Here is a 19,727-nt window from a genome sequence, read left to right as displayed (position 1 = left end):
TGAAGGATTAGAAAAAAAATAAAAGCATATTAAACACACAGATACGTTGACAAAATAAAATACTCAATCTGAAAATATTTATCATTTATGGATAGAGTTACTGTAAAGAATAAAGATCATGTAAACAGAGATAAACACGGAAGTGTCAAAATCATACTTACTTGTAAATAAATAATAAAAATAAAAAAGTGTAAAAATACAAAAAAAAAAAAAAAAATCGGACTCAAAAAATGTATTTAAATACAGTTAAGAAAAAAAAAACCTCCTTTAGACACATCAATCATTCTCAATCCTTTCTCTCTCTCTCTCTCTCATTTTTTATTTTTATTTTTATTTTTCTTTCTCTCTCACATTATTGTTGTTTCTTCTTCTCTCTCTCTCTCTCTCTCTCTCTCTTTTCTATTAAACCCCAGAAAAAAAAATTAAAGAGACAAGTCCAAATTTTCTTCCTTCTTCTCTCTAATTTTATTTTTGTTGTTTCTGTGCTTTGAGGGGGTTTTTTTATTTTTGTTTGGTTGGTTGGTAGAGAGATTCTTCTCTTTTTTTTTTCTCTTCTGTGCGCTTCGTTTGTATCGGTGATCATCGTCGTCGTCGGTGTTTGGTAACTGCACATTTTTCAGGTATCAACTCTCTCTCTCTCTCACTTTTTCCCATTTTTGATTTCTGGGTTTTTGATGTTTTTCTTCACCAATTGATTGCTTATTTTTTGTTTTTCTTCTCTGCTGAAATTTCCTCACTTTTTTGTTCTGGGTTTTTGTCTAAATAAGTCTAAACCCCTATTTCTTAAATGGTTTCTCTATTTTTGTTTATGTCGGCGATTTCGATCATTACTGTGACTTCAAAAAGGTTTTAACTTTTTGATGATCGGAGCATAGAACAGAGCTAATTCGATTAGTTTCATGTTTTTTACCAAGCAGCAGTTCTGTGTTTTTTTATTATGATTTGCGACTTTTAGTTATTTGGTATATTGAGTTTCAAGCTCCATTAGTTGACTGTTGTGTTTAGTCAAATTACTCAACTTGCTTCACCAGCGAAGAAGAAAATAAAAAAAAAGATTACTTTCTGATCGGAGCTTTTTAGAGTTTGGTTTCTACACAATCTTGTATTGCTCAAGGTTTTGATTTCTTCCTTGGATCAATCTTTCTTGCTTGCATGTTACTTTTTTTAACACATGACTTAGAGATTTCTTATGTGTTGTTCACTCTTCTATCTTGTTGATTAACTTATTATATATATATCTGATCTGTGAAGTTTTTTTTTTTATGTATTTGGTTCCAGTTTGAATATGATTATATATATGAGCTGATGAGCTTTTTTTTAAAAAAAAAAATTTGCAAAGCAGATCAAAGAAAGAAGTTGCTGTATGGATATACCACACGAAGCTGAGGCTGGAGCTTGGGGGATTCTCCCTGGCTTTGGTCGTCACCATCATCCCTCCAGCGATGCTACTTTGTTCTCCAGTTCTTTACCTGTTCTTCCCCATGGAAAACGTACTAACCAAATTCCCTTAAATCATTATGTATACATATCTTCTCTCTTTTGCTTACAAAGTTTGCGGTTTTTTGCAGTGCAAATGAGTGACAACAGAGATGGTTTCTCACGGATAGATGATACGGCTGTTTCTCGTGCTAACAAGTTTCACGAAAGTGTTGATGACATTGAATCTCATTCCATTGGAAACCTGCTTCCTGATGAAGAAGATCTATTGGCAGGGATGATGGATGAACTTGAACTCGGCGAGTTACCAGATGCTGATGATTTCGATCTTTTTGGTAGTGGAGGAGGTATGGAACTTGACACTGATTTTCGGGACAACATGAGCATGTCTGGTCCTCCAAGATTGTCCCTTTCAAGTCTTGGTGGAAACGCAGTTCCGCAATTCAATATTCAAAATGGTGCTGGCACAGTTGCTGGTGAGCATCCTTACGGTGAACACCCCTCGAGAACATTGTTTGTCCGGAATATTAACAGTAATGTAGAGGACTCTGAACTCAGAACTCTCTTTGAGGTATCTTCAACTTACATTGACCTTACACTGTTGGATTTGTTTTAGCAAGCTTACTCTACAGACACTGATGGGTTATGTTTATTTTTTGTGATGTGGCAGCAATACGGTGACATTAGAACGCTCTATACTACTTGCAAGCATAGGGGATTTGTCATGATATCTTATTATGACATTCGTTCTGCTCGGATGGCTATGCGGTCTTTACAGAATAAGCCATTAAGACGGAGAAAACTGGATATTCACTTCTCAATTCCCAAGGTTTGCTAGTGGTTTTTTACTTCTTTTTTAACTTTGTCAACGATTCTTGTTGCAGCTCTAAGTTGCTTCTATTGTACCTGTTACTGTGTATCTGTAGGATAATCCATCTGAGAAAGATATGAATCAGGGGACATTAGTGGTTTTTAACCTAGATCCTTCAATTTCTAATGATGACTTGCATGGTATTTTTGGTGCACATGGCGAGATCAAAGAGGTGTGTTTAGATATCTTTCTGTTTATTTTTTTATGACAATAATAGTGTGTTTGATACTGTGGAGCTGGTTTGAAAGAAAAAGAACATCCATTTTAAGTACTGTTTTTTCCTCCTGAAAACCAGATAAGGGAAACACCACATAAGAGGCATCACAAATTCGTCGAGTTTTATGATGTTCGAGGTGCTGAAGCAGCATTGAAGGCATTAAACAGGTGTGAGATTGCAGGAAAACGTATAAAGGTTGAACCTAGTCGCCCTGGAGGAGCTCGTCGAAGGTTTGTATCTTTCTTGGATCTGCTACATACAATAATTAATGCCATTATATTTCTTACGTCTGACCATTAATTATTTGCTCTACTAGCCTGATGTTGCAACTTAACCAAGAACTTGAAAACGATGATTTGCATTACCTACCTATGATTGGTTCACCCATGGCAAACTCTCCTCCAAGTGAGTATATTTTTCTATGCTTCTCTTTAAACAAAATTGTAATTTTGACATCCTCAAAGGCTAAAACTGTTTGATTTGGTGGCAGGTAACTGGCTGCTGAATAGTCCTGTGGAGGGTAGTCCACTTCAAAGTGTACTTAGCAGGTCACCCGTTTTCGGGTTAAGTCCTACAAGGAACAGCCACTTGTCTGGTTTGGCGTCTGCTCTAAATTCACAAGGACCAAGCTCGAAGCTTGCACCCATTGGCAGGACTCAAATTGGTAGCAACGTCTTCCAACAGTCATCACCTTTGTTCCAAGAGCCAAAGCTGGATAACAAGTACACCGGAAATCTCTCTCCTTCTGGTCCTTTGATCTCAAATGGAGGTGGAATTGAGACGTTGTCTGGTTCAGAGTTTCTCTGGGGAAGTCCTAACACACGCTCTGAACCTTCAAGTTCCTCGGTCTGGTCAACATCATCCACTGGGAATCCACTCTTCTCAGCTCGGGTAGACCGATCTGTTCCATTTCCGCATCAGCATCAGAATCAAACTCGTAGTCATCATCACTTCCATGTTGGGTCTGCACCATCTGGTGTTCCTCTAGAAAAGCATTTTGGATTCGTCCCAGAGTCTTCAAAGGACACTTTGTTCATGAACAGTGTTGGTCTTCAAGGAATGAGCGGAATGGGTCTCAACGGTGGAAGTTTCCCGTCAAAAATGACAAGTAACGGGATCATTAACCCTGGAAGCATGACTGAAAACGGGTTTTCAAGTTACAGAATGATGTCTTCACCAAGATTCACCCCCATGTTCTTAAGCAGCGGTCTAAACCCAGGACGGGTCACCTCTGGCTTTGACGGTTTGTATGAAAATGGAAGGCCTCGTAGAGTCGAGAACAATTCGATCCAAGTTGAAAGCAGGAAACAGTTTCAACTTGATTTGGACAAAATTCTTAAAGGAGAGGATTCTCGAACCACCTTGATGATTAAAAACATTCCAAATAAGTAAGCTTTTCTTTTCTTTATTGTTACCTATAAGGTACAGCCTGATTCCTGATTGAGTTTCTTTCATGATGTTATCAACAGATACACCTCAAAGATGTTGTTAGCTGCGATTGATGAAAAGAACCAAGGAACTTACAACTTTCTGTATTTGCCCATTGATTTTAAGGTAAAGATTCATTAGTACTTCAAAGTTTTAAATTCACTTAACTGATCAACGCACGGTTAATAACTGTTTGGTTTGCAGAACAAATGCAATGTTGGCTATGCATTCATCAATATGCTCTCTCCAGAACTCATCATTCCATTTTATGAGGTATCTATCCGTCTCTCTCAGTTTTCATTTAAGATATTGTTTAATTTAGTTAAGATCACTTGGAATACGAACTAACAGAAACATCCATTTTTGCAGGCTTTTAACGGGAAGAAGTGGGAGAAGTTTAACAGTGAGAAAGTAGCTTCACTAGCATATGCTCGGATACAAGGAAAATCTGCCCTTATAGCCCATTTTCAGAACTCAAGCTTGATGAATGAAGATATGCGTTGTCGTCCTATTATCTTCGACACCCCTAACAATCCAGACTCTGTTGAACAGGTAAAAACATTACTCTTTGGTCTGAAACAACTACACAACCCAGATAATCAGTAAGGAAGTTAGTACATACTGCCTGCACTGTGGTTAGAGATGATATTTAGACTTGTTATGGTGTTTTTGTTTGTTGTCTTTTATAGGTTGTTGTTGATGAGGAAAGTAAGAATGTGGATCTCCTTGACTCTCAGCTCGATGATGATGCCAGAGAGAGAAGCTGACACAAGAGTTAAAGAAGACTTTTGAGTGTTGTGATATGGCTGTTTTTTTTTTCCGAAGTACTAATTTTAACCGTAAATATTGGTGAAAAGGCAGAGTTAACTGATGCTGATGCAGCACCCTGCAGAGTGTGTTTTCGATTTGCAGGTTTGAAATGCTGCCTGCAGCTGTGGGAGAGTATTTACTCTGTTTTTTTTTTTTTTTTCTTTCTTCATGTTTTTTTTTTGGTTCCATGGAGTATATGTAAAAAGGAAAAAACCATGAATACTCGGTTTTATGTGGGTATTATGTTGTAACTCTTGTTACTTCTATTATAAGCTTTGGCAATTTGTACAGTAAGAAAAAAAAGAGTACTCTCATATCTTTTGTATTTTTTCTTGTTTTTTTTTTCTTCTTTCAGTCTTGTGTATTTTTATTGATAAAAAAAGTCAAGTCTAATCAACATGATAGCAAAAAGAGAACAAGGATAACAAAAAAACAAGGATATAGCAAAAAAAAAAAAAAGAGAACGTACATGAAAGGCTGAAATCAAAGAACATGATTGAAAGGCTGAAACTGAAGGAGTTATGTCGGCATCAAAAACTGGCTTATCACTCGAATATTTTTGGTAGAAAAAAGGAGTTTCAAACTTTTTATGGTCAAAAAAAAAAAGAAGTTTCAAACCCAAAGTAAATAATCAATTGAGTATGACAATATTTTTGTATTAAAGTATTTAAACTATCTTTAAACTATTTTTGTAATAAACTTTAAAAGACAAAAATAATTAAAATTATCTTTGATCGACATGAATTTTTGTCATGGTGCCATGAACTAGATATGTTAAAGCTGACATGGAATCATCTTATTCCTAGGTGCGGTGGATTTGCATTTGAGTTTGATTCCAACGGTGGAGATTCAAAGATTCTTTATTTGATAGTGAAGGACTCTCGTTTTCCAATCACGTGTACACTTGGCTCCACTTTAAAAGCATTTTGCCACGAAATCCACACCGTCCCACGTAACGTAACCATCATATTTAACAGAACCATTACTCCGTCATCCTTCCACACACCACACCATCGAGCTAGTAAACAATACACATGGCGAGTCTCTGTCTCTCATCGTCCCGAGTAGTCTCTCTCCACCACCAGAAAACTTTTCTCTCTTTAAAACTCCGGCCTCGTTCATCAAGTCTCTCCGCCGGTATATGTCACGCTACTACGGGTTCTGTTTCCTTCAATCCGTTAAGGTATATATTTAGAGATCTCACTAGAAAAAACTCTCAAACGGTATAACTTTCGATTGTTACGAGTCGTTTTTAAATTGTGTTAGGTTGTTGGCTGATCGTCATCGAACAAGAACCGCTACGGTGTCCGCGAGGGTTGAGAAACGGCAAAAGAGAGGATCGAGCTTGGTGTGTTATGCTTCTCCGGTTTCTGTCTATAATCTACAATGGATCTCAGCTCTTTCTTGCATGTATGAAATGACCTCTTTCTCTCTCGTTTACTTTCTTAACACATATATAACCGCTGGTGAAAAAAATGTGACGATGAGTGTTCCCTAGAAGAGAATTGCGATAGATGATTGTGTAGTTTCCTCTGTTTCATGATATATAACGTCGGCAGTATAACAGAGATTATTCTGATCATGGTGTTTTCTTTTATATATATATAGTGCATTGATTCTTGCAAGGGGTACTGGTATCCAAAAGTCCGTTGTTGTTCCACTATTCGCTCTACACGCACCATCGAGCATTGTCGCTTGGATTAAGTAAGCCTTTTAATGTTTGTTGCTTTTTGTTATGCAGTTTCTCTTTTTGTTTTGTTATTATTCTGTACGTACATGAGAGAACTTGGCGTGCTCTCACAGCCATCTTGAAGCTTATTAATTAACCTTAACCTTCTGAATCTAATTTAATTTGTAGAGGAGAATATGGCGTTTGGGCAGCTTTCAGCGCGCTTATTGTTCGACTGTTCTTTACTTTTCCAAGTTAGTATTAATCGTCTTTAAGGGGTTACATGCTATGAAGTTATAGTCTTGTAGTAAGTCTTATAAAACGCCTTCGTTTATAGGTGAACTTGAGCTGCCATTCATTGCATTACTCTTGGTGATTGTTGCTCCACATCAAGTTATGAGCATAAGGTTAGAATATATCTTAAAGAATGTAATGTTTTGTGATCATCAAGGTTTCATTTAATTGAGATTGATTTCTTCATATGTATACTTGCAGAGGGAGGCAAGAAGGAGCAATCATATCATTAGCAATCTCTTGTTTTCTGGCTTTCCAGCATTTCTCAAAAGCAGGCAGCTTGGAGAAAGCATATGAGAAGAGTTCAGTTCTTGCCACTGTAGCAATTATTGGTGTCACTGTTGTATCCCTTCTTTTCTTGTTATAAACTTAATTTGCTCCTCCACAAAAAGACTCTCATCATCTGTAAAAAATATCTCTGTATCAATGTGCTGTAAATGTGCTGTAAATGCTGATACATTGATGTGATGCTTGTATTTTGGTCTTTTTTTTGTTTTTTTTTTGTCGTTTATATTATCATTGAACATACAAAAAGGTGAAAACAAAAAAATCACCTAAGACTAATCCCAAACAAGGGAAGCACTAAGCCCAAACAAGGGAAGCTTAAGCTGGCAAGTTACACATTTCCAGAGACATAAGCCGGCGAGTTACAAACTTCCGGAAACAAAGATACAAAGACTAAACAACCTAGAAAAACATGTCACTAAGGAATAAACAAAAATCAAAGATCTAAAACTGCCCAGCTGAATCAGAAAGAAGCTCACAAGCTTTTCCATAGAACCTGTAAAAGCCGGAGAGTACCAATAAGACCGGAAGTGCTATAAACCATGATAGCACACCGTCAACAAACCATCATCAACACCGGCAGGAACGAAAGTAAACTGACATCAGAGAAACAGAAGCCACAACCATCCAGTCGCACAAACAAGTCGAGAGAAAGCGAGCCAGACTAGGGACAAGGAAGAAACCTTGAGATTCGACCTGAGACAAGCCAAAGAAGACTAACAGCTCTTACACGCAGACCCTCGTCGACCCAGCTTTAACCATCTACAGAATCAAAATTGGTGACCTCTTCGCAAGAGAACAGAACAGCTGAAGACGATTCCACTACTAAGCCTAAAACCCAAAGCCACAACTCAAAAGAGCCGCCAAAGTGAGCTAGTAGATGGCTAGCAACAAAATACCATCCGGTTGACAAGTATATAGAACGAAACCTGTATTTTGGTTTTTATTATTCTGTTTATAATTTTTCCAAAAAAAAAAATTTATTTTAAAAACAGTCCTGTGAATTGGGATATTTTAAAGCTGACGTGGAATATTCCTGCGTGGTTATTTACATTGGATTTGATGCCAAACAACGGTGGAGATTTCAGATTCTTTGAAGTATTTGCCGCGAAATCTACACCGTCCACGTAACGATTATGTATTAAATGATTAATATTTAACGGAATGATCACTCCTCCGTCAGCTTTCCACCACCGTGTTACACTACTTACTAAACAAATACAATGGCGAGTCTGTGTCTCTCATCGTCCCGGATCGTTTCTCTCCACCACCACAAACCCTGTCTCTCTCTCAAATTCCGGCCTCGTATTTCAAATCTCTCCGGTCTAAGTCACAGTGCGAGTGCTGTTTCCTTCAATCCGCTAAGGTAGGTATTTAGATACTCAATTAACACGCGATTTCAAATTCTCAAACACTTGGAATTGGTTTTTGTTTGATTCGTTCTGGTTGGCAGGTTATCATCTGATCGTCAGCGAACGGCTTCTTCAGTGTCGGCCAAGGTTGAGAAGCGGCGGAAGAGAGGATCGAGTGTGGTCTGTTATGCTACTCCGATGTTGTCTGTTCATAATCTACAATGGATCTCCACCATTTCTTGCGTGTATGATTGATCTCCCACTCTCATCAACTGTTAAAAAAATGCTGATCTGTGAAATTCCTTAGAAGTTTAGCTCCATTTTGGATGTTGTAGGCTTGTAGCATTTAGGAATTCCAGCTTGTGTATATTTGTTTAGACTGTCTTGGAATCATGTGTGGAGAATTGCATAGTGTAAGTTCAATGTTATTATACTGGATGGTGTTTTATTTTGTAGTGCATTGATGCTTACAAGGGGTACTGGTATTCATAAGTCCTTTGTTGTTCCACTATTCGCTCTACAAGCACCAATGGGCATTGTCTCCTGGATGAAGTAAGCTTTTTCTTCATGGATGTCTTTACGATAACTTTATATTTTACCAATGCTTGTGAATTTGTTCCTTTATTTTTCGTTATGCTGGATGAGAGAACTTTGCATGCTCCTATAGCCATCTTGAAGTCATTAAATCTTAAAACTCATATATCTGATTTGCAGGGGTGAGTATGGCATTTGGGCAGCATTCCTGGCGCTTCTTACTCGACTGTTCTTCCCTTTCCCAGGTTTGTATTTGTCTTCTAGTAGGTTAGGACATAGGCTGTTCAATTCCAGTACTGGATTTTTCTGTTCAACTGCCACTTACTGGAAAAAAGGGAATGAAATTCATACTAAGTAATGCTGACAGAATTAACGCATGTCTTGTCAGATACTCAGATCTTCAACTTGCAGAAGAGTATGCATGCCTTTGTTTGTAAATTAGTAATTCTTATAAAATGACTTGTTTATAGGTGAACTTGAGCTGCCATTTATAGCATTACTCTTGGTGATTGTCGCGCCATATCAAGTTATGAGCATAAGGTTAGAGTCTTACGAATGTAATGTCTTTGAGATCAAGGAATTCTTTTCTTTAGTCGAACTTATTGAATTCATAAACATGCAGAGGGAAACAAGAAGGGGCTATCCTTTCTTTAGCGATCTCTTGTTTTCTGGCTTTCCAGCATTTCTCACGAGCAGGCAGCTTGCAGAAAGCATTTGATCAGAATTCAGTTCTTGCCACTGTAGCAATAATTGGTGTCACAGTTGTATCTATCCTTTTCTTAATATAACTATGCTCCTTGACAAAAGGAATCATCTGTAGAAATCACTGTAACAATGTGTGTGAAGACACAAGAGATAATGTCCTGTTTTATTTGCTCCATTCCAGTACTCAATTCAATCGTGCTTGCATTTATCCGCTCGTTATGAGATGCTTGTATTTCGCACTATTCGTTGCTAACAGATTGATATTTTAGTCGCGTATGATTTCACAAGGAACTGGATCAAAAACTTTTACTTATGAGATCATGAGTTGGAAAGTGCATATAAAGGATATTGTCATCCTTTTAGAAACTGTTTGGAAATGCTGCAGGTATCATGGAGCTTGTCTATCATTGTCGGTGTGCCTACCTGTTTTGGAATGCTGCAGGTAAGTAGCTACTTGAAGTAGCTTTTATATTATTTTCTGTTATATCTTTGCATAATTAATCATGTCTGACATTGCTTTTGTATTTTTTAACCGTTCCCTAAGTATTTTATTTTCTAAAACTGTGGAGAGTTACATTATGCTTAATGTGTCTACAAGAATGTATATATCCTAAGCCCTTTGATTTTGTAATATCTCCTACTAAATATAAATACTTTCAGTGATGAACTATAGCAATACAACAAATGGTGAGAGTAAGGTCTTGGATTCAAATCTTCTTGCTGATTACGGCTGCTTTCTCAAACTCCATATATCGTGATGGTAGATATGGAAAACGCGCCTCATAATTCGCAGAGAATGATTGAGATCCTGAAACCGTTTTCTGTTTAAAGATAATTTTCCCTGAGCAGTGGCATTAGTATCCCAATTGCTGTAAATATTGAGAGAAGGCTATGTGACACATGTGTTGCTGAACTTGGAAGCCCTGTTGGCTCTGCCACTCCGAATGGTGGTCCAGAACCAGTTGTGCCTGTAGTTGGAGTTGTTATTGGGGGTGGGTATGTAGATGATGGTGGGGAATTAAAATCTGGTGGACTCATTTGACTTGGTGGGCTTGTGCTGCATTTGGCGTAAAAATCACTGTTATTTTTGTCACTTTTTGGCAGGTTAAGGCGCTAGTTTAGTGGAAAGAGACACATACCTGACTGTTCCTGATGATGATGAGAAGTGACAGCTTCCTTTACCTGGAGCAGTGTAAGAGCAGATATAAATACCAAGTCTCAGATTTATCTTAAGCGTAAAAGGTGAAAACTCTAGTCGTTATGGAGCTCTTTGACAGAATCATATGGTGGGGTAGTATTACTAGGTTCATGAACTAATTCTAGACACTCAAGTAGCTTACACAACCCATAGGTAGCAAAGACAAAGGAAACATGGATGCTGTGCAGGTAACTTAACTCTAGTTTCCTGGCTCTTATGATTAAAATCTTTGTAGACTTTTGCATAAAAATTTGTAATATGTCTTACTTGGATCTGTACTGGTAAGTTGTGCTGCCCCTCCAAAATTGCAGCTGTCTGAACCAGGGTGCTTTTGGTAATAACTATTGAAAGCAAAGGAAGCATGATCACGAATAGTGTTAGGCTCGTAACAGGCTGCACCTTGTTGGATCTGGCCACAATCAGCTCCTCCATACCCACATGCGTAATCCAAAGCCACCTGTAATGATGTTGGCGAAGCATTTGCTTTCGCTATGCACCACTGGCCACTGCCACCACCACCACTTCCACCTGCACCAGTGTCACCGCCACCACCAGTTGCACCACCACCTCCTGCACCGGTGTCACCTCCTCCTCCGCCACCAGGTGCACCACCACCATAACCGCCGCCACCTCCTCCACCTGCACCAGTGTCACCACCTCCACCAGGTGCATTACCACCACCGTAACCACCACCAACATCACCGCCACCACTTGGAGGCGAGGTACCATCAAGTGGTGGGTAACCACCGGTTGGTGTGGTACCATCAAGTGGTGGATAACCTCCAGTTGGTGTAGTTGTTGGTGTTGGACCTGGGAATGTTGAGGTAGGCGGTGATGGTTGGGTTATGGTTGGTGTGGTGGTACTACCACCGGGAGCTGTAGGATTAACAACTGGTATATCACCTTGTCCTCCCTGACCCTGAGCTATAACATCTAGTGCTGAAACCAATCATAAAAAAAATCAGGTCAGTTCGTTGCATCCTTCCATAACAAAATATTTCACAATTCGCAGGAAAAGTAAACAAAGCTTATTCACTATTCTAATAATGTATTAGACGCAGGAGAATTACGTGAAGTGATTAGAAGACATAGAAGCATGATGGAGAAACATCGAGAAGCTATACGGTGAGTCATTTTCTTTCCGTTTCTGTATAGTTGAAAAGCGTTTGAGATGAAAAAAGAGAGATAGTCTTCAGGTAGTTCTTTGGATTTGGTAGAGGAAAGAAAGAATGGTTGCGAAGAAGTTCCCTCTCAGGTGATAGATATATGTTATTATAAAGATGAAGAGAAAAAGAGAATCATAGAATCAAAGATTTCTTGGGATGGGAGAGAGAAGGGATGCGAAGACATGTAGGAGAGAATATAAGAAAACTTGAGAAAGGAGAAAATAGCTAGGAAGCTAGAAGAATCGGCAAGCAAGAGAAAACACCATAAAGAGGAAAAGGTATTTACAGATAAACTTATAGTACATGAAAAAATATATAAGAAGCTCCTTCTTTCTTGGTGGGAAACTTCAAATCTCATCATCTCCGACTGATAGTAACTAAGATCTGAGATGGGGAATGTGGTGAAAAAGAGATTTTACAAAAATAACTCGAACTAGTTATTTTCTTAACTTAATTTCTGTCTTATTAATTGTATCAGTAGCAAGATTATGACATATGGAGATCATAGCTCTCTCACCAAATATACTTTTTTAAATCAACCCTGATATTTGGAGCATTTGAAGATTATTTTGTTATAAAGCTAAAAAATAAGCTAGGAGAGGTCCTTTTTTAACTGTTGCATGTCGTACTAAATCGAACAACACAAAGTCCAAAGACTTGTAGGTAACTGAAAACAACGAAAAGGTAAAGTGTTTCCTATGAAAAACATAAGGAATCTGCTCATTAAACCCAGTTGCGATTCTCTCTCTCTCCCTTTAGTTGTTTCTTCCCTTCTAAATAAGTGTTTCTTTTCCTTTCATTTGTTACAAACCTTTTCCGTAATACAATCTTTCTGGTTGTTTATATATTTAGAAAGTTCATGTGCTTAACTTTGTCCAAAGTTCATAATCCAAAACTAGTAATCTTTCATATGAAGCGATATAAATCCAAATCAATCGTCACTTAAACTCTTTTCTTATCATGTGTAGATTGATTGATGTCTGAGAGCTAGTATTAAAAAGTAGTATCCAACGAAAATATTGGCATAGAATAGAAATGCGGATGATGTCACACACAGACACAGAAGAAGTTTTTAAAAGATTGATCATGTGAGTTGCACATGTAAAAAAAGTCTTACATTACTCATCTTTACATAAATTCAAAATTAGACAAAAGTGTACCATGTCTGAATCTCATTAAGTGGTATTGGTTCGGTTTGATTATGAGACAGTTGGTTAAAACCGGTACAGTAATTTAACAATTTTGAAAAGGCAATAGAAAAAAAAAGGAAAAGAAACAATTAGGTGAAAAAAATCTCTCTTTCTATCGAGAGAGGGTTTCATTCATTCTACAGATATATCATCTCTCTCTTCCCGTCTGCTTCCGTTCTTCGTCTTCGTCTTCTTTCGTATTGTCGCGAGACTAAAGAGAGAAGAAGCCACACAAACAAAAAAATAAAGCTTTCGTTGTTTCGTTTCAGATCTAAGAGAGGGAGAGAGAGGTAGAGAGAGACAGCTTTTTTAAAAGGCAGATAAAGATGAGCAATAAGGTGGGCGGCGGCGGAAGTGCCGGAGGGAGGAAAGCTAATAGCGATATCCCGTCAGGGTCTAGAGAAATAGTAAAAAGCTTGAAGGAAATTGTAAACGCTCCCGAGGCTGAGATCTATGCTATGCTTAAAGAGTGCAATATGGAGCCTAACGAAGCCGTTGCTCGCCTCCTCTCTCAAGGTTACTCCTTTTTATTTTTAATTTAATTTCCTTCCCAATCCTCTGTGTGTGTATTTGTTTGGTGAAGAAAAATAGGGTTTTTATGTATCCTGAAGAGAATTGACTGATTACTCTGAGGGTTTCTATTAGGGTTTGATTGGGGTTTTGATTCTGAATCGACTAAGTTTTGTTTTTGTGTTTGTGCATTTAGTCATTGTCTTAAACTTGCTTCTCCGTTAATGGTTTTTGTGTTCCCCTTGCAAGTGTCAAACTTTTCTAGCTGGTTTTGGTTTCTGATATCATCTACCTTCTTAGTTCGTTCATGATCTTTAGTTTCTCCCTGTCCAAGGCCCGTCTTTGTTGCAGTTGGCGTCTATTACTGATACTGATACTTATTTTTTCTCTTTGTATTTCAGATCCATTTCACGAGGTAAAGAGCAAGAAAGAAAAGAAGAAAGAGGTGAGTCAATCCTGTTAACTCGTATTCTTATGGAATAATAGACAAAGGAAGTGCCTTTTCGTGTTCAGTGTTGGCATTTTAAACGCAAACTATTGGCACAATCTGTGTATTAGTACATCCCTAGACTATGTGTGATAACATTTTGTTTCTAGTACACAATTTCGACATTGACAGATCTACTGATATTGAAATATTGTCGCTGTGATGTTTTTATACCTGAGGATGACTCCTGAGTGCCTTTAAACGTGTCCTCATGTTGTACCTGACTCTAGATATTTTGCTGGAATAAAATGAACTCTTGTTTTAGCTTGTTCATTTTGATTTAATTTTGTTTTTCTTCTTATTTAGACTAGGGATACACCGGATTCTCGGCCTCGTGGTGCTAATAACACGTATAACCGTGGTGCTAGAGGTGGTTCTGATCGTTATAGCGGGCGAGGTGGATCTACCCATTTCAGCTCTACAGGTATAATTTTGATCTCTTGAATACATAAGATTTAACTGTAAGAATCATGCTTATGTGCTTCTGTTGTTCAGATTCTGGAAACTTCCAGGGCAAATCTACAAACAAGAAAGAGAGTGGACCACAAGGTTACACAGCTTCTTGGTCTTCTGCTTCTGGAGTGACGGACTACCATCAGACACAAAACAGGTTCTCCCTTGAGTAGCTCTCTTTCTTTTGGGAGTTGGGAGTTTGAATGCATATTGAATCATTTAGTTACTCATTTAGTTACTCAGTTGAATTTATATGAATTATGGCTTAGGTAGGTAGTAGAATATCAGAATTATGTATACTGACGAGAAATCTTAATTTCTGGTGTCGTATGATGAGGTCAGATATGGTTATTGAGTTTTCAAGATCATGGATTACAGTTGAATGCGGTCCTTATAGACCTTAATTTTTTCATTAGACATTTCACTTTTGTAGCTTATTTTTCCTTGAATTATGTTTTGTACATGATTTCATTTGGGTCTCATGTATGCTGTGTATCTTTTGCAGTGATTCCGTCGCTACGGAAAATAAATTGTCATCTGTTACTTCGGGTGATGTAATATCATCATCACAGCCGGCTTCTGGACATCAAACTGCATGGTTTGGCGCTCCAGGTCAGAGGTCTATGGCTGACATTGTGAAGATGGGTATACCACAGAACAAGCCAATGAAGCAAAATGTCAATATGCGTTCTGAGATAAGTCATGAGCATGAAGCTAGTGCAAATCAGCAGGTCCCTGTTAGAGATGAATGGCCATCGATTGAGAAGCCACTGGCACCTCGTACATCTTCTGTATCAGTAGCACCAGCAGAATCAGAGGTATGCAATGGTCCAGCTGATTTCCAATCCGATAGAGGAGAGCAACATTTGAAGGACCGGTTAGAAAATATACATTTAGCAGAAAATGAACCTTCTGAAACTCGTGGAGTCGATCATGTGCAAGCTGACTCTGTTCAAGAAGATGACTCTGCAGTTTCATCAGAATTTGATGATAATCCATATCAGACACAGAACCATCCAGTAGAGCACCACAAAGGTAAAAAAATTTGAATCTTTATAATATGTTTCTCATTGCTTTATCTCAGATATACATGCTGGTGTGTGTTTGTCTGGTTTTGTTTTTCTATTGAAGGGTATATGTTTATGCTGTGAATGACAATGTCTTTTCATCAATTGAATCACAATGATGGCTTGTGTGTGCAATTATGATCAATATTTTTTGTTTCTGTTCATATTGGGGTGGGCTTGTGTTTATTGATCATTGGAATATAAATAGGCTTATTATCCTGCCGGGGGTGATGAAAGATACTTTGTTGTTTGGTTTGTCCTGAAACAGTAATTTTTCTGTTCTTCTTTTTTTTTTAATTCGGTGGTAAAGATTTTCAACAGAAAGATATGTTAGAGAATCAGAAGCTTATGAGGATCTTTTGGTATTCTTGATGGTTTTTAATTCACTGTCTCGTTATCACTTTTCAGATGAAGATGATGTTTCGTCTCGTCCAGCCAATTATCAACAACAAACCGTAGATAGTCATGATCAAGAAGCCTCACATGAAGAAGATAGACCTGCTGTTGTAATTCCAAACCATTTGCTAATCCATACCGAAGAATGCTCGCAATTAAGTTTCGGAAGCTTTGGAGGTTTTGGATCAAGACCTTTGAGCAACAACGTAGAAGAGACTTCTGATGTAGCTCCACAGATTGAACATTCAGATGCAAGGTAGTCCGTTACTCCTTTTTTATTGTTTTTTCTAATTTTTTAACTGTTTTTTTCTATATCCTACTTACCAATATCTTACTTGTTTGCAGAAATACTGAGTACTATGCCGATGAACATCTTGAAGGTACAGCCAATGGAAATATGGTCCACGCACCTGCTACTGAAAATTATGATGATTCTTTAGAGTCAAGGCGAGAGGTTTTGAAGCAAGAAAACTCTGAGGGCGCTCAGGAGCACCAGTACACATTTGCTCAGTCTGAGCCAGGGTATGCGTATGAAAATGCTAAGCAGCAGCAGATGAATACTGTATATGATGCCTCACAGACAAATGCACAGAATCAGATGCAGAATCTTGCTTCGTTATCAAATGTGATGGTAAGCTACCTGTGCGTTGCTTTTCATAGCAGGACCAAATTTTAACGGTTTTGAAAATCCTAGATATTTGTGAAAGCTTCTGAAAGAATCTCGTTTTGCTTTTTCTAAATAATGCATTCAAGCTGTTCATATTTTTTTTGAAAGAGCTCTGAAGTGATGCCCATGTAATCTTGAATGTTAACATTGGTTCTTGTTCGTTTTTGTCTCAGCAGGGGTATACACACTCAGTTCCCAACGCTTTATTTGCACAAACAGCACAAAGTGTGAGGGAACTTGAGTTCCAGTATTCACCTTTCTCAGTTGCACAGTCTCTGCAGTCAAGAAATAGCAATCATGCTTCATCACTTGGTGGCCAAAGCAATTCCATGCCAGAGGTAAATCCCTTTCGGTTTCTCTTAGCTTTTTCTATTCAGAAGTAGTAATGTGTTGTTAGTTGTCACATAGGTACTGCTGTGTTTACTTAGCCAAAGGCAGTAGTTACTTCAGAATCGAAAACTGAATTTCGAGATTCTGGATTTGTATGATTTTGATTTATGTTCTTTTACATTGCAGGCTCTCCGAGGCAGTGGAATTCCGGCAACGCAGCCAGCCCAGCAAACCTTACCTAGTGCTAATATCGCTACTGGACCAGCTCTTCCTCAACAGCTTCCAATGCATCCTTACTCTCAACCCACATTGCCTCTAACGCACTATGCAAACATGATCAGTTATCCTGTTATGCCTCAGAACTATCCATATATGCCATCCGCTTTCCAGCAAACATTTGGTAACAGCTCATACCACCAGCTAGCTGCCTCATTGCTTCCGCAGTACAAAACGAATGTCTCTCCCGGTAATTTGCCTCAGTCTGCAACGGCGCCTGCCTCCGCTTATGGATTTGGAAACTCAACCAATGTTGGCTCTGCTGGAAGCTTCCCTGTTAACCAACAGTCTGCTCCTACCGGTACAGCACTCGGTTATGAAGATGTTCTTAGTTCTCAATACAAAGAGAGTAATCATTTGCTGGCACTTCAGCAGCAGCAGCAGCAACAGCAACAGCAGCAACAACAGCAGGTACCTACTCTTTATGTTCAATTCCTTACCATTTTTCTTTTGGTTTCAGACATGAACCATTTGATGACGTTTTTTTTTCTCTTTTGGTTTAAATTTTCAGAACGAAAACTCGGCGATGTGGCATCACGGTCATGGTTCCAGAACCATGTCAGGTGTCCCAGCTAACACGTACTACAACCTCCAAGCACAGCAGCAACTACAACTACACCAACAACTACAACAACAACAACAACAACAACAGCAGAACCAGCAAGCAGCGGGAGGATATCGCCAAGCTCAGCAACAACAGCATTATGGATCTCATGGATACCCAAATTTCTATCAGTCCCAAACTGAAATGTCACTCGAGCGCCAGCAGCAAAACCCTAGGGACGGTGCTGGGTCTCAGGCTGGTGGTCAACAGTCGAATCAAACCCAGCAGCAGCTCTGGCAAAACTCGTACTAAAAATAAAGAAAGAGAGTGGTTTTTCTCAGCTTCTTTCGGTTATAGAGAGGTTTGTGTGGCGAGTCTAAAGAGGAAAAATATGAGTCTGTTCTGGATGTAATTTATCATCATCGTTTGTCTCCTCTGTTAACTTAGGGAACACACAACTCTGATTTCATCAATGCAACTTAAGAAAGGAAACTTTTTTAACTCTTGCCTTTGTACTTTTCTTGTCTAAATGTTTGAATGTTAAAACATCATCCTAGGCTTTGGTCTCAAGTCTCAACACAATTTTTTAAGCTTGCTCTTCACTTTTTCGCCATTGGTTAGCTAAAAAACAGGTTAGAATTTGGAAACCCTCCAGCTGTATAAATAAGTCAAAGAAGGAATTGTGGACAACAACGTCTGAATTGATCCAATCTAGTAATTTTTCTTCGTAGCAAACATGTGAGCGTCGAGTCAAGTCAATAATTTGAATGTATTGTATATTACTATTAGTAGGGATGATATTTACTTATTGAGTTATAAAGTCTTTAAATTAAAGATAGTAAAAGGAAAGAAGTTAGTAAAACCACTAAAGCTCAGTAGATCGATCCACTAGTCTGAACCTCGACAGCCTCGGGCACGATGACCACGACGACTGTTAAACAACATTACAATTGGTAGACATCGGAATTGGATTCGTACTAGGCGGACAAAGACCATTGCGGTCTAGAGATTACTTACATACATCACACAATTCAATAACACTAGAGAAAGTAATCATTATGATTTCTCGTACCTCTCATCCACAAAGCTGGAATGATATTTTGGTACGAATATATGATTTCGCATTTCCTTAAAGTTTCAATAGACTTAATAACATATAAAATACACTCAAATTTTTTCCAAATTCGCAAGTTTCGTTTTCGTTAATTTTAATGTACTTTTAACCTTAGTATTAACATAATGAAAAAGAAATATAAAATTGTAAGTATTAAAGTATTTGATGATATGATTATTATCGTAGATTGTCGGGTGTTAATGCGCATACGCACATGATACATAACTCCAAAAAGACAAAAACACAATAAGATCACAACCACTTCAAAAAAAGAACAAAACATGGTGGACGACTTTATCTTATACTATCAATTTGTAATCATAAATCTCCAAATTATATATCATGAAAATCCTCCACACAAGATAATTATTGATGATGACATTTTCCATTTTTACGGATAAATTATGATTACATATTGACATTTATGATTACATATTGATAGTAAGCTTAGAAAGAAAAACAGAATACGAAGTTAAGTTGTCCCAGCTCACCACTTCACTAGAGATTCTCTCTTTCTCAACCTTTTGTAATGAATATCTTTGAATTCCTTTTTAATTTAATATTCTTCTATCAATTTCACAAGTGGAGAGACCATCCAAATCATAATACTTCAACGCTCACTTTTTCTCTCTTCTTTCCTTTTTTTTTTCTTTGTTATGTAATTATTCTTTTTGTTGAATGTTTTCGCCTTAAAAGGGTTCTTCATTAGTCAATACTTTCAAGTCTT

The 19,727-nt window shown here is 38.0% G+C and overlaps 5 protein-coding genes across 6 annotated transcripts; 4 read left to right on the top strand and 1 right to left on the bottom strand.

Moving 5' to 3' along the window:
• Window positions 1-153: 153 nt before the first annotated feature.
• Window positions 154-5,160, top strand: LOC104757271 (protein MEI2-like 5). The gene is made up of 12 exons (XM_010480001.3): window positions 154-620; window positions 1,343-1,490; window positions 1,569-2,008; window positions 2,108-2,266; window positions 2,364-2,480; window positions 2,604-2,755; window positions 2,842-2,930; window positions 3,016-3,913; window positions 3,995-4,079; window positions 4,158-4,226; window positions 4,323-4,505; window positions 4,643-5,160. Exons 2-12 carry the CDS (start codon window positions 1,364-1,366, stop codon window positions 4,718-4,720), a joined length of 2,397 nt encoding a protein of 798 aa, XP_010478303.1. The 5' UTR covers window positions 154-620; window positions 1,343-1,363; the 3' UTR covers window positions 4,721-5,160.
• Window positions 5,161-5,489: 329 nt separating this feature from the next.
• Window positions 5,490-7,212, top strand: LOC104757270 (cold-regulated 413 inner membrane protein 1, chloroplastic). The gene is made up of 6 exons (XM_010479998.3): window positions 5,490-5,946; window positions 6,030-6,173; window positions 6,372-6,467; window positions 6,622-6,686; window positions 6,770-6,839; window positions 6,928-7,212. Exons 1-6 carry the CDS (start codon window positions 5,798-5,800, stop codon window positions 7,091-7,093), a joined length of 690 nt encoding a protein of 229 aa, XP_010478300.1. The 5' UTR covers window positions 5,490-5,797; the 3' UTR covers window positions 7,094-7,212.
• Window positions 7,213-7,344: 132 nt separating this feature from the next.
• Window positions 7,345-9,810, top strand: LOC104757269 (cold-regulated 413 inner membrane protein 2, chloroplastic). Its single transcript, XM_010479997.2, has 6 exons — window positions 7,345-8,377; window positions 8,465-8,608; window positions 8,820-8,915; window positions 9,078-9,142; window positions 9,368-9,437; window positions 9,520-9,810. The coding sequence occupies exons 1-6, from the start codon at window positions 8,235-8,237 to the stop codon at window positions 9,683-9,685; spliced, it is 684 nt and encodes a 227-aa protein (XP_010478299.1). The 5' UTR covers window positions 7,345-8,234; the 3' UTR covers window positions 9,686-9,810.
• A 309-nt stretch (window positions 9,811-10,119) lies between these two features.
• Window positions 10,120-12,433, bottom strand: LOC104757268 (uncharacterized). Its single transcript, XM_087497294.1, has 4 exons — window positions 11,871-12,433; window positions 11,068-11,739; window positions 10,742-10,784; window positions 10,120-10,659 (listed from the first exon to the last, which is right to left on the bottom strand). Exons 1-4 carry the CDS (start codon window positions 11,932-11,934, stop codon window positions 10,428-10,430), a joined length of 1,011 nt encoding a protein of 336 aa, XP_087353420.1. The 5' UTR covers window positions 11,935-12,433; the 3' UTR covers window positions 10,120-10,427.
• Window positions 12,434-12,839: 406 nt separating this feature from the next.
• LOC104757266 (uncharacterized) lies at window positions 12,840-18,389 on the top strand. 2 transcript variants are annotated; one of them, XM_087497293.1, is made up of 10 exons: window positions 12,840-13,672; window positions 14,068-14,111; window positions 14,460-14,577; window positions 14,649-14,763; window positions 15,112-15,641; window positions 16,082-16,325; window positions 16,415-16,700; window positions 16,913-17,074; window positions 17,253-17,753; window positions 17,854-18,389. In XM_087497293.1, exons 1-10 carry the CDS (start codon window positions 13,483-13,485, stop codon window positions 18,196-18,198), a joined length of 2,535 nt encoding a protein of 844 aa, XP_087353419.1. In that variant the 5' UTR covers window positions 12,840-13,482; the 3' UTR covers window positions 18,199-18,389. The 2 variants fall into 2 exon arrangements, with proteins under 2 accessions (XP_087353419.1, XP_087353418.1); XM_087497292.1 differs by having other exon boundaries at window positions 13,211-13,672; window positions 16,910-17,074.
• Window positions 18,390-19,727: the final 1,338 nt, after the last annotated feature.

The sequence above is a fragment of the Camelina sativa genome, chromosome 17 (genome assembly GCF_030686135.1).
Source record: "Camelina sativa cultivar CO46 ecotype springtype chromosome 17, ASM3068613v1".
Classification (NCBI taxonomy): Eukaryota; Viridiplantae; Streptophyta; class Magnoliopsida; order Brassicales; family Brassicaceae; genus Camelina; species Camelina sativa.
Note: the sequence above shows the minus strand (reverse complement) of the source record. Positions and strands in the feature narration are given on the sequence as shown.